The following is a 14426-nucleotide window of genomic DNA, read 5'->3' as shown; positions in this document are numbered from 1 at the left end:
TCTTTATAAAGTAAGTAAACATTATATCCAGATATTCTATGTATATATTCTTTAAAGGTAAATATTTATCAGAGGTCACTGGAATTATTTAAAATAGGTACTAATTTGAAATAAAAACATTAAAACATCAGGGTTAGGCAGCTTCCAAATAGAATTTTATGACTCATGATATCCACATGAAATATTTAAACTCTCATGATAAAAGGGGAAATTATGCTGAAGTGCTCACATCTATAACAGGTATTCTGGCTTTACTTTATAACAGGATGAGAAAAAAATGCACACCATTTTATTTTTACCCAGGACTCCAGCGTGAATTTGTATTGGGGAATAGTACTTCATTTTTGTTTCAAATTTCCCAATGACTAAATGAAGAAATCTTTTAAAATTTTACATGTATTCCTATACAGTATAAAGACACTTTTTGTAAAGAAATTGTTTTTTCTAGTCTGTTCTTCAGATGTCAACTACATTTTATAATATTGGTTTTTAAGGAGGAAAATTACTAATGCATCATTTGTTATCAAGGTGAGAGTAAAAACATCAATTTACTGTGATAATTATAAGTAATCAAGTTAAACACGGCATGTTAATTGTAAATATCATGGTTTTTCCCAGTTTCTTACCAAGAAGAATGAGACTGAAATCACACTTGAAGTTAATCAAGTGTAATTTGAAGCAGAAAGTGTCTGTCACTTATTGAGAGCAGTGCTAGTCACTGCTTTAGGGACTATAAGCAAATATAAAACATATGTTACAAACAGAGTGAAATGTATAATGTTTTCAAAACTTGGAGTCACACTTACCTCTCTTTTTTGATTGCCAGCACTTAAAACTAGTGATGTATTTTCACTCTGAAGTTCTGCCCCTATAGTAAGATTTAAGCTGGAAAAATGTGCCTGCAAAGCAAACAGGATTTACTACTTTCAATATATTGAGCTAACCACATTGAGAGCTAGTCATGTTTTAGTGCAATTTTTCAAACTAAAATTTTTCTGACAGATTGAAACACTGGTTTAACATCCAGATGGAACTGATGGTGTGAAATGATGACTGTGTACCCACCATTCCTCTCTGCACTCAAATTCTCACTTAGATCCTTGTTATAGAATGGAGAATTTTTCTGAATGACACAGTTTCTGTTCAGATTTATCCTTCGCAAAACAAACTCCAAACCCTGTCCTACTTTCATGTAGCTGGATATGGAATAGCTACTCTCTGGTAATGAGGTTTACATAGGAGCTTGTTTAGGATTAAGCATGAAATTACCAATATTTAACAGTTTGTGACTTATGAAAATAGCAACTTAATATGATTAAATCTAAAAATGGAAATTTCATATAATTAACAAAATACTTCTAATAGAGAAACAAATAATATAAAATACAATGGATTAAGTTTTAAAGAGCTAGTTGTCAGATGGATTTGACTTTATTAGGGGTTAAAAATGTCCTCCAAAATAGATAGGTAGATAGATAGATAGACAGATAGCTGGATAGACAGTCTGATCTAATACAATGAGTCTATAATATATGTTAGCTCTACTCTTTGTTAATGCTGTCAAGGATTGTCTCTCTATAATTCTTTGTCTCTTAACTGAGTTCTAAGGTATTAAGATAAGTGCAAACTTTGCTATTGTATAGGTGTTTATCTCTTGAAGTGTAAAGGAAAGAACAAGAGAGACTAAAAAGAAGCATATACATGAAAGGGGACCTTGGAGATAACTTAGTTACTAACAGACAAGGAAAATGACACCCAAATAGCTGGTTTAGTAGAGTTGGGCTTGGACCACATTTTTCCAGACTTCCAGTCTTGTGTTCTTTCTAGAGAAGCATTCTGCTTTGCTTTTATTAAGTGTTGAACAAATATTTGTTTATATTATTCAATTATTGCAGAGAACTATACAATCACTTACTTTTATAAAAGTTGGTTTCCATAAGATAAGTGAAACATTCACTTGGCTCATGTCAGAAGGAATCAGATTACACGTGATGGTGGCAAATTTACATGCACTGCAGTCCTGTTTAAATGCCCAGAGGTATAAATTAGTATTCCTGCCTTTTGATAAAAGATAGTATATTAAAATATTCTACAACATAGTTATTTTTAGGTTGGTATTGAATTTATTCACTTGGAAAGCACGAGGTAAAATTAGTACTTGTCTTGGTAATTTGAATTTACCAGAATGGAGCCTCGTTTGATATCTTCAGATTTGGATATTATCATTTTCTTCCCAGAGTTGATACCAAAAGGATCCTGGAGGCTACTGGGTCTGCAGTTGACATTCTAAGAAATAAAAATATGTCTTTTATCAGACAACATCTGATGTCAGAGGGAAAAATGACTTGGTGCAATAATGTGAAGAATCTGTGAATGATAGCCATTGCCATACCTGAAAGATCCATCTTCATAAGTGTGCAATATGGAAGAAGCTATTCTGCACCAGCCATATACATATACTATCCCCCACCCCCGATAATAATTATTGTTACCATTTTCAATTGTAATAGATAGCAGTGAGGTTGTTATGGAAAAGGAAGGATGCTAGTAGAACTTACTATTACATAAGTAATACATTCATTAATTTTTTCATCAAACATTAGTTTGTAGAGTCCCATAAAATATATAGAGAAAAAAAATTAACTCTACTGAGGAAAAAAAAAAAAAGGTTAGCATCTGTTAGTCAATATGTTGGCTCATATAATGGTTTATAAAATAAACAGACCAAAAAATCCAGAGAGGGACTTTTGTCTGTAGTTATGTATTCATCCAATAATATTTTTGGAGTCCCTATACACCAGGGTAAGACACAGTGTGTGTGGGAGGGAGATGTAAGAAAGTGGCCCTATCGATGTTAAAATGCCATGTTTATAAGTTCACTGATTCTTGGATGGTTTTTCTAGACTTAATCTAGTAAACCTTTTGCTTCCCTAGGACTCTCTACATCCTTGATAAAAGGTAATAAGGATGAAGGTTCATAAGTAGTAGGATAAGTATAATTTTATTCTTTCTAGGTTCCCACAAACCTACTTTTTCAGATTAGAGGTAAATGCTAGAGGTTTATGTTCTCCTTGCCTTTAGGAAAACATTAAAATATTACAAGTTAACCACCACTGTTGCTATTTCTTGATTTCTGAGAATACCTTAACTTAAAATCTCTGCAAAGAAGAGACTGTCAAATGCTGAAATAATGCATGCATTAATTCAATACTTATTGTGATTTTCTATGCTTTAGATACCTAAACCATAAAAATAAACTACCATATCGACCCATTCAATGCTATAGGTACAAAGGGGGCATGATATTGCTAACTCTTGGGATGAGTAAGTAGTATTGTACCGTTTTGGGTGCAGCTGTGTGTGTGCTTAGGAGCAGTGAATAAGTCTTTTTATAGGGTGGTTTGATCACTTCAAGCAAATTAAAGGTGCAACAAACTCTTCAGGCATAAGTCAACAACTTGTTATCTAAAATCTGCTCCAGTGGATTGAATAGTGAGCCCCAAAAGATATGCCCAAGTCCTAATACCTGAAACCCGTGAATATTACCTTATTGGAAAATAGGGCCCTTTGCCGATATAACTAAATTAAGAATTTCCAGATGAGATCATTCTAAATTTAGGGCAGGCTCTATAGCCACTGAAGGGTGTGCTTTAAGAGACAGAAAAGGAGAAGACACTGAAACACAGGAAAGATGGCCCTGTGAAGACAGAGATTGGAGTTATGCTGCCACAAGCCACCAGACGTTAGGAGAGAGGCATGGAACAAAGGGTCCCTCAGAGCCTCCAGAGGGAACCAACATTGTTGACACCTTAATTTTAGACTCTGGCCTTCAGAACTGTGAGAGAATAAATTTCTGTTGTTTTCAGCCACCCTGTTTTGGGTAATTTGTTACCACAGCAGCGGTAAGGAACTAATGCCTCTACTAAATAACTAGTGGAAGTCATTATTATTATTACTAGTAGTAGTATAATTTTCTAAATGCCTCTCCATGTTACTTTGATAAAATCTATTTATCACAGAGAATAAAAGGCTTTAGATACAAACTGAAGAAGATAACATAATGACATAACTCCGAGGCACACATGACTTACCTCAGAAGATGACCACCCACTTGAGTACAGTACAGGAAAACCATCTGATGTCATGTTGGGGAATGAAATTGACAGCTTAAGTTCTGGCATTGGAAAATGCCCACTTTTTCTAATCTACAGGGGAAAAAAAGAAATGTAATCCTTTCTTCCTCTTTCAACAGCAGTTTTTCTATCTTACATAGGATTTTGGTTCTTAATTGATGAATTAAGGTATGAAATATTTTGAAAGCCAAAATGAATGCAGAGGGTTTATGGCACTGTACAGAGAATTGGCATAATTAAACAAGCAAAAAATAAAGATGTTTCATGGTCAGTGGTCATATGCATCAGCTAACATCATTTATTGGTCCTTCACCTTCCCAAAATGAGTTAATTTTTTTTTAGTCAATTTACCATGCTCATTGTACTTTTCAATACACCAGTCTTTTTGGGGGTGGAAAGGAGGGAGAACACTTACCTGATTCACTCAGAACAGGTGAGCATATTTTTGTTTGCCTCAACCCAGCTTGGTATAATTCTCTGAGCCCACAAAGTCATTTCTCACCCCAGCTAGATGGTATCTGCCACAACGGTACAGGCAAACCAGACAGCCATCTGCTTCCCTTCACAATCCTGTCCCCAGCTAGGGTTGTTGTGTCCCTGGCTGTTGGTAATCCAGTCCGATAAGAGTCAGACTGACTCTCATTTCAATCCCCATCTCTTTTATCCACTGACCTAAAATTATCACTTCACATCACATCCTGCCATCAATGGCGATGAAGTGCATAGGGGAGGAAGTCTGGGTGGGATGAAGTTCAGCAGGAAGCTGGACTCACTGTCCAGAAGTCCTCGCCTGCTTAGGAGAAGTGCATTGAACTGGGCCAACCAGGTGCAATCCCCACCCCCTCTTCTCCAGGTCCTCAGCCGTCTCCTTGGCCCTTCTGCGCTGAATTCTTAGGCGAGCAGGGTGCTCCTTAATCTACAGAGACAGATGCCAGGAAGTCCAACTGACCTCCCTACCTGAGCCTTCTAGACTGAGAGCTATTCAGATCTGGAGCTGTTTTCTGTGGTTGCTGAAGATTAAATGCAACCCTTAACCCTGGAATTCTGGAGATTCCTGACCACCTGTGCCTGGTCTCTTAACCATGCTCCCTGACTCTTATCTTCTAATTGTAATATGCCCTGGGCTTGCCTGGCATGGCCTCCCAGTCTAATTCCAATTGTTAGTCAGAAATTGGGTAATCTGTAATGCACACTTATTCTTTCTGATTAAAAACAATGTTCCTTATAGATACATTGGAAAATATTGAAAAACAGTAAGTTTCCTACAATTCTATATTGGTAACATTTTAGTGCACAAATTACCTTATATATTTGCATATTATGTATCTTATAAAGTTTGTATCATATAAAATATGAAATTTGGTGTCCCATTTGTAAAATTTATTATGTCATGGCATCTTCCCATAAATTTAGAGACTCTTTGAGAATATGATGTTTATTAGCTGCTTAATGACAACCACAACATCAATATTTATTGTTGACTGTTCCAGACACTGCTAATTTTCTCACTTGCATTATTCCCTTTAATCCTGTTAACAGCCCTATGAGGTAGATTCTCTTATTATCCCTGTTTTATCTATGAGGAAATAAGGTTAGAATGAGAATAAAGACTTCCAAGGTCACTGAGCTGGTAGAGAGCAGAATTAGGTCTTTCTTTTTCAACTGCAAAAGGTGCCCTCTCAACCATTATAATAGCTGTCTCCCCATGCCCAGGTTTTAATTTTTAAACTAATATAAATAATATTGTTAAGAGTATCTCTGGGTATAAATCTGTTTATCCCACCAATAATTTCCTATGGGAAATTTCTAGCAGTAGAGTTACTGGGTCTCACCTAAAAAATGTTCTTTTTTTTTTTTTTTTTTTTTAATTCCATTACTCCAATTTTAGATTTTACCCTGGCAAAGTAATCAGAGATACAAAAGATTTATGCTCAGGGATATTCTTAACAATATTATTTATATAGATATTATTTATAATAGTTTGAGCGTACCTGTTTCAAGTCTGGACCCTAAAAAGTGACAATTCATGAGGTTCTACAACATTCAAAGTCTTTCCCTCCCTTCCTGCCTTTCTTCTTTCCTTCCTGCCTTCCTTTTTTTCTTTCCTTCCTTTCTTCCTTGTTGTTTGCTGAATTCTCTAATCCAGGAAAAGCAAATGGGACTTGAAAAACTGGGTAGCCTACATTTCAAAAATCTACCCCAGTAGTAGAGTGACTGGCATTCATACTAACTTCCTGGGTATAAGTTGCACAGGCATTTCAGCAAAGGGCACAAATAAAAACAATGAAATGTTCTTGAGAGTATTCATTTATTTCCACTTTGTAAGAGAATTCCCTTTTTTCATCGTTGCCAATTCCCAAAGAGATTGAGACCATCTTCACCTCTAATAATGCTGTATTATTTCATACTTTTGAATACAGTTTTAAATCCATCGTTTGAATTGGACTCTCTTTTACTTGCATAATATTAACTTGAGTCTGTGTCTGTAAGTAGGCAGTACCTAAAATGACAGCCTGGCTCAGCTCCATAATTACTTATTATAATGGTTAGGAAAAGTCTGTTATGAAGAGTTCAAAATTAGAAATATAATTTCTATTTAGAAATGATAGAAATATCATTAATAGAAATATCAAAAATAGAAAATATCATTTAAGGAGTCGATAGTAGGAATACCAGTAAGTTATGGTATAATACATACGAAAGGTAGCAAGGAGCAGAATAAGATACAAATTTATTTGTTGAGTAGGGAAATTATTACCAAGACAATCTGAAATAATCAATTTCTGAAATAGTCATGTTATTTTTTAAAAAGTGCTTTTCTCAGTTATACTAAAAAATGCAAATAAAGTCTACATGTTTATAGGTAGTGTCTACTTGGTTCCCTATTTTTTCTAGGAATTTATGATAATTAATTGTGTCATAAGGAAATTAGGGACTTGAGTCTTTAAAGTAGCTTAAAAGTATAATTATCATCAATTTCAATAAAATTATTTTAAATTAGTGAAATTATAAAGAAAAATATGCTAGAACATAGAGATTAACTGTTGAACAAACATGTCTGTATGTGTCTGTTAATACTTTTATTTAACTTATAAGCTTACAAATAACTCTTTTACAATACTAATTTAGAGGTAATTTCTTACCAAGTAGAAGATATTAATTTCATTTCCAATGTCCTCAGTAGAACTAATAATTTCAGGGACTGTCTCGTTGGCCGCAATTGAAATATGGTATTCACTTGCAGAGCTTAAAAGAATTAATTGGAAAAAGAAAAGTAAAACACAACAAAGTTTAACTTTTACTTGACCTCACTTTTTCTTTCTTTATACCAGGTAATTCCACAAAAAATACTTATAGAGATTTCAAATCAAAGGCAAATTCTTTTACCCTGAAATCTAAAGTTAAAACTTTGAGGAGGGTGCGAAAGATTATAATTTAATTCCATAGTTACTGATGCTAAAATATGTACAGTTTTTAAAGTAAAAGTTTCATTGTTACCAAGTGAAAAGTTTTCATTAATTCACTAATATCATATACATTTAGTGAATAATCAGGCTAAAACTTGGTATTTTTAATAGTGCTGAATTTAAATAGATTTAAAAAATGTGTTACCTTTTCACAACTTAAAGTTCTATATTTACTGCTAAATTTAAAAGTTCAGTCTTTTTCATACAACTTCTCCATGTTCTTTGGATGAACTTGGTAGAATGAAATGTAATATAAACATATTTAAAAGCAGTTCTTCAGTTTAGAGAAGACAAATAAGAAATATTTATTAGTTTAAATAAATGAAAAATTCTTGGGAGAAGTCAGTGTACCAAGAGAAGTGGAAGCAGAAAAATAGAAAACAGCCAATAGAATTAAAGGCTAAGAAATAGAAGCACAATCTACATGTATATCATACAATCCTTTCATTTTTGTCATCTGTTATCAGTAAAAGGAAAGTGCCATAGAAAATAAATGAATAATATGACAAGACTCTTAGACTAAACTTGCCACAGATTCTTGTACTTTTTGTACATTGTGCACATGTATCTAGCAAAAGCCTTGAGTCCTGCTTATACAAATTTGCCAACATGTGTGGTGTTTGGATAGATCAGAAGTTCTTAGGAAAAAGGATGGTTTATGAATAATGGGAGAAATAAATAGCTCTTGTCAATGAGCAATAGTTTAATCTTGAATGTCCAGAATGGGCAGGCTAATCAGATCCCATACAATGAGAACAAGAGCCAAGAAATATGCTGGCGACCTCTAAGAACATCGCCTTTTGTGACGGATTTCTGAGTCTTCACCTTGCGTTTCGGAGTTAAGATGGGACTGCTAATGCAATCCAGTATCATTAGCACCTCACAGTTTAGATTATCTGGGATGCTGATTCTCAATTTTTAGAGTGCACCAGAATCACCTGGAGAGTTTAACACAGATTTCTGGCCCCCTCCCACCCCCCTAGAATTTCTGATTCAGTAGGTCTGGGGTGGGGCAGAGAATCTGCCTAATAAGCTCCCAGGTGATTCTGATGCCCTTGGCCAGGGACCACAAGCTGAGATCCACCGGGCTATAGGAAGCATCAACATGAAAGTGCTGTGTTCTCCTACCTGTAAAACTGTAGTCCAACTTCATATTTTACAGGGATGGAAACATTTACTTCATTATCGAAAAGGGCTTCAGGTGGCTCTTCACTGTCACTAGAAAACATACAGCACAGTTGGACAAATCATTAAACCACTGACTATTTATAGACCTTTCTAAGCATTTGAATGAGAAGTTTATTTTGGCAACTAAATAAAGCACACACACAACATGTGTGGGATCCTTGATTTTTTAAAAATTTCAATGTGGAGAGGGAGATCAGAGATGGGTATTTTTAAAAGTTGTCGAGGTGATTCTGAAGTGCAGCGAGGGTTGAAAACCACCCTGATTTAGTATGAGGTTTCTCAAACTTCTATGAGAATAATGATAAGTATCCTTGGGTCAATGGTTAAATACACAGATTTTGGGGCTTCTCTCCTAGAAAAATACGGATTTAGTAGGTCCGAGTTAGGACTCATGAATTTGTGTTTTTTAATACAAATCACACAGGTGATTCTTATTTATCACAGATGAGGCCCTTGTGAAGAGACATGCCTAGGATCACACAGCTGAGAGTAAATCTGAAATTTTTTGTCATTTAATAGTCTTTCTATACCTTGTACTTGATGATTGTATTATTTGTTGAGCCCTTATTCCCCTGATTTTAGTTATCGTTTCAATTATATATTATGTAAATGTATGCATATATTTTATACGTACATATACACACACATATCTCATACTCTTCTGTCTTACAAAAGAGTACATCCAAATAATATAATAGTAACCAACACTGGCTCTGGGGCCAGAGTGCATGAAATTGCTCTTGGACATAGACCCACTTTGGGAAAGTTATTTAATCTCTCTGTGCCTTGGTTTCTTCATCTATAAAATGGGGGGTTTACCATTATATTCTTTTTTTTTTTTGCGGTACGCGGGCCTCTCACTGTTGTGGCCTCTCCTGCTGCGGAGCACAGGCTCCGGACGCGCAGGCCCAGTGGCCATGGCTCACGGGCCCAGCCGCTCCGCGGGCATGTGGTATCCTCCCGGACCGGGGCACGAACCCATGTCCCCTGCATCGGCAGGCGGACTCTCAACCACTGCGCCACCAGGGAAGCCCTACCATTATATTCTTAATAAATGGTGAGTACCAAGTGTAAAATACTTAACATTGTGCCTAGGACATACTCAATAAATATTAGATTTCATTATTATTATCACACACACCTCTCTACCAAGTGACTAAGCATCTAGCATTTTGTCTCACAGAATGGGCAGAGAGTACCCATTAATGGCTTTGCTTATTCCCAAGTGTATCAGCGGCTTGGTATGCATGATGGGGCAGTGAAGGCAGCTCCCTGCCCTGGGCTATAGATGTATGTGTGATTGGGCTTTTGCTGTGAATGGTCCCGTTCCACAATGCAGCTAAGTTAATATTCCAAAGAAACAGCTCTGTATTTATGACTTCACCCCTCAAAAACTTCTCTGGCTCCTCATGGCCTGTTCAACTAAGAAAAGATGCCTCATTTTGAAATTCAATACTTCCTGTAACATGGTAAGATGTACACTCACTGTAACATAGTAAGATGTACACTCCGTGTTTATCTTCCATTACTCCTTTATGTATTCTCTATATTTGCACTAAAATGGGTCAGCCAATATTCCCCCAAATAGATCTAGTGGTCTACCTTTGAGTTTTTGCTCAAGCTGTAAATTTTGCCTGAAATGTTCCATCTAACTACCGACCAACCTCTCTGAATTGCTACCCACCCTTTAAGGTCCTTCTCAATTATAACCTCCTTGATAAAGCTTTCTTGGATTCTCATTGCCAAGCAGACGTAATTTCACCCTCCATTAAGTCTCTGACACATGGCTTATAATTCTCTAATGAATTTTCCTTGTTCTATCCCGTATTATAATAATTTAAATACTAGTCTCAGTCCCCTACTGTAATATTCACCCCATGAAGAGGTTCATGCCCTTATTTAATTTTATATTCCCTAAGTGACAAATTCAATATTTTGTCCATAATAGATCTCAAATAAATATTTATTGAATTGAACTGAGTTGAGCATACAGAATTAACTCATCTATTAATTCATTTTCTCACTTATTCACTACTCACTAATTCATTCATTCTCACTCTACATTTATTTAGTGATTATTAGACTTTTTTTTTTATTGGGGAATAAAGTGACAAATGATAAAAGTTTATCTCAAGTTGCTTATGGTCCAGTGGATAGTTATACTTAGAAGAAAGGTAAGCGCTATTTCAATTTCCTTATTAGACTTTTGTTATTTTTAGTTTGTGTATTCTACGCCATTTCAGAAGCTTTGACTGATTTGAATAAAATTTATTAAGCTACAAAAGGGTATCATAAAACTTTAAGTCCCTCTAATGATTCAGTTGGCCTTGATGGGCAGTCAGTAAAAGTTTTTAAATTAGAAAAGCCTGTAAAATTTTAAATGGATTTAAATGCAATTTGGCAGATATAAGTGACGTGTGATTACAACATATTTTATAGCTCATAGAACCAATGATTTACTCCAGTTAGGTGTATTATGTCCATTAAATGAAAATTTCTTTATTTTGCTGATTATTCATAAGGATGTTTTTGTGAAGCAAAGGGGTTCACGGCCTTCTACTTCTACTGATCCCATAAAAGCTGTAAGAAGTTCTAGTCTATAAAACAAAATATTTTAAATACATGAAAGAAATTATATGCATGCATACACATACACTCATGCACACATAGGAACCAACCTTGTTGTACTTAAATGAATAATCACATTTTCCATGAGATAAGATGAGTTAAACTGAAATAATATTTTGAATGTTACCTATAAAATAAAAATATCTTTAGTAACAGATAAAGAAGTAGAATATTTGCTTTGATTAAAACATTAAATTATATAAATGATATTTTATCATATTACCATTGTCTACCAGATCACAATCATAAACAATGTTATTATGAAATGGTCATAATTAAAGCCTCTTTAAAATGGAAACTTCAAGTACCAGCAACCATCTATATCTATCCATTATAAAATAGGGGAACACATACTGAATTCCATTGATTTGATAGTATAAAAAAGTTGTGGACCTTTAAGGAATAACAAAAACAATATAAAACAAAATAAAAGGCTTGGCCATTTAAAGTAAACTATAAGAATCATAACTTAAAAAAGCAGTGAGTTTTGTTTATAAATTGCAGAATTAAAACAATATCCAAGGAAAGCTGGAAAATGTTTTTGTTTTACTGACACTCAAATACAGGAAGTAACTTACTTTTGAGAAACTATGCCTGAACACATGTAATTCATGGCTCTTTATAAAACACCAACAGGCAGAACAAAAACTAGATTACTCATTGAAGAAATATGTCATCAGCAGAATTCTAGTCCAAGAGGCCTCATAATAATGCTTACACACCCAGTAATGTGCTGAGGTATTTTGGAATTTGGGCCAGCAAAATTGATAGTTCAAAACGTACAATTAATAAATGTTACCTAAAATTTTATCTTTGTGACTAGACAAGATTTGATACTTAAAGCTCTTTTATTCAATTTAGGCACCATTTATAGAATTCAGGGATCTTGAGATTTGCATGGTCGTACACTCTAATGTGTGGAATTTTCTTCTCCCACATATTTCTTGAGTTAGTTTTTTAAAAAATAGTTTTTCTAAGAATCTGAAGCTCTATAGTTTTCTTCTTGCTTTGAAATAGTAATCACAATTCCAGCAGAAGCTTTATTGGGTGGGTCCAACTGCCAGAGTCTCTCAGTGAGCTCCTGTTTCCCTGACTGTCCTTAGCCCTCTGACTGGCCTGGACATTTGTCTTGGCATTCCCGAGGAGGCTTCAGATGGAGGGAAGAGACTAGCAGAGAAGCGGGGCTGAAGAAGCTGCCTATGCATATTGACCTGATTCTGAAATGCTTACACTGCAAATCTAAAAATATATTCTAAGTGTAAAGCCCATGTAAAAATTACTTGCACGTTATCTTTCCATCTCTCTACTGATGACAATGACACACTTTGAGTAAAGCTTTTGCCCTAAGCACCAAAGAATTGCTAAAGAAAGGAAAAGATGGTTAAGAAATTATTAAGATTTCAATGAATGTCTCCAATGATTGGGATATAACAGAGGGTATATCATTATTCTTTAGGAAATAGAGATAATTCCAAGGTTAATTGAAGTGGTCAAAGGAAGGAGTAGACATGAGTTGACATTCCTTATTTCCATGTCAAATTAGAGGAATTAGGAGTGTTTTTAAATTAGAGGAATTAGGAGTGTTTTTTTTTTCAGAAGTGATGTGTATTTTATAGATTTGTAGGGAACGAATGCAAATTCACAGTATATTTCATTTGAAATAGTCTAGAACAGACTTTATGATGGGGTTCCAAAAGTAAATTGGTACATCTAGTTAGTTCTATAAGCTAAAATGGACATAGAAAATATTTATTGAATTTAATGATAATTATTATGATTCGTGGTTTGTATCCTAAATCACTAGTAACCATGCCACATGTGTTAAGGGGAAAGGCCTTTTTGAATTCTCATTTGCAAAAAGAAGAGCTAAAAGATTTCATTATCGATAATTTGTCATTAAGGATTTCACTATAGATAGACATCTGCCATTTCCAGATGTCCAAACCAGTGTTTGTCAACTTTTTAGGATGTGTGTTAAAGATGTGAGGGATCTACTTTGAAGTCTTATAAAAATATTATAATCTAAGAAAGTTGAAATAAATATTGGGATAATATTTCTCTTTTTTTGTTTAAGTCTATGTCAAGTAAATAAAATACCTTCTTATTTTAATCATTTTGATTAATTAAAGATTTCCCTCCTTAACTCAATAGTGAATAAGGAGCAAATATTCATACCGAAAAGCAACGTTCACTGAAAATACATGCAAATACCATGTTTATCATTAAATGAGATAATTATTCTCTGCTGTTCATGGAAACAAATATTTCTTTATTTTATTTTATTTTATTTTTTGATTTATTTAGTTAATTTATTTTTGGCTGTGTTGGGTCTTCATTGCTGTGCATGGGCTTTCTCTAGTTGTGGTGAGCGGGGGCTACTCTTCATTGCAGTGCGCGGACTTCTCATTGTGGTGGCTTCTTTTGTTGCGGAGCACAGGCTCTAGGTTCGTGGGCTTCAGTAGTTGCGGCACGCGGGTTCAGTAGCTGTGGCTCACAGGCTCTAGAGCATAGGCTCAGTAGTTGTGGCACACAGGCTTAGTTGCTCCTCGGCATGTGGGATCTTCCCAGACCAGGGATGGAACCCGTGTCCCCTGCACTGGCAGGTGGATTCTCAACCACTGTGCCACCAAGGAAGCCACAAATATTTCTTTAAAAAGAGATGAAAGAGCTCTTCTCTCTTCTATTCAATTAGTATGGTTCTAGGCAGGGCAATTAGATAAGAAAAAGGAATAGAAGGCATTGGATTGGAAACGATGCCTCTATTTGCAGATGACACGATCTTATATATAGAATATCCTAAGGAATCCTCTAAAAAAAACTATTAGAATAAATAATTCCAGAAAGATTGCAGGGTAAAAGATCAGTATGAAAAAAAAATGTATCTCCATGCATTAGCAATAAACAATCTGAAAATGAATTAAAAGGAGATTTCCATTAAAACAGCATCAAAAGGAATAAAATGCTTAGAAATATATTTAACAAAGGAGATGCAAACTTGTATTCTGTAAAC

At 34.8% G+C, this 14426-nt stretch overlaps 1 protein-coding gene across 1 annotated transcript in view; it reads right to left on the bottom strand.

The window, feature by feature from the left end:
• ITGA1 (integrin subunit alpha 1) overlaps positions 1-14426 on the bottom strand; it is a 174910-nt gene that overhangs the window by 15139 nt on the left and 145345 nt on the right. Inside the window, exons 21-27 of the mRNA XM_022597745.3 lie at positions 11467-11543; positions 8729-8818; positions 7277-7379; positions 4092-4205; positions 2182-2286; positions 1916-2020; positions 807-899 (exon numbers count right to left, since the gene is read on the bottom strand). Coding sequence (XP_022453453.1) covers positions 807-899; positions 1916-2020; positions 2182-2286; positions 4092-4205; positions 7277-7379; positions 8729-8818; positions 11467-11543 — 687 coding nt within the window. The remainder of the gene's footprint in view (positions 1-806; positions 900-1915; positions 2021-2181; positions 2287-4091; positions 4206-7276; positions 7380-8728; positions 8819-11466; positions 11544-14426) is intronic.

Source organism: Delphinapterus leucas, chromosome 3 (genome assembly GCF_059928025.1).
Source record: "Delphinapterus leucas isolate spDelLeu-1000000601 "Yukka" chromosome 3, BTC_Dleu_Yukka2, whole genome shotgun sequence".
Taxonomy (NCBI): Eukaryota; Metazoa; Chordata; class Mammalia; order Artiodactyla; family Monodontidae; genus Delphinapterus; species Delphinapterus leucas.
The sequence above is the reverse complement of the archived record's forward strand: the minus strand, read 5'-3'. Positions and strand labels throughout refer to the sequence as shown.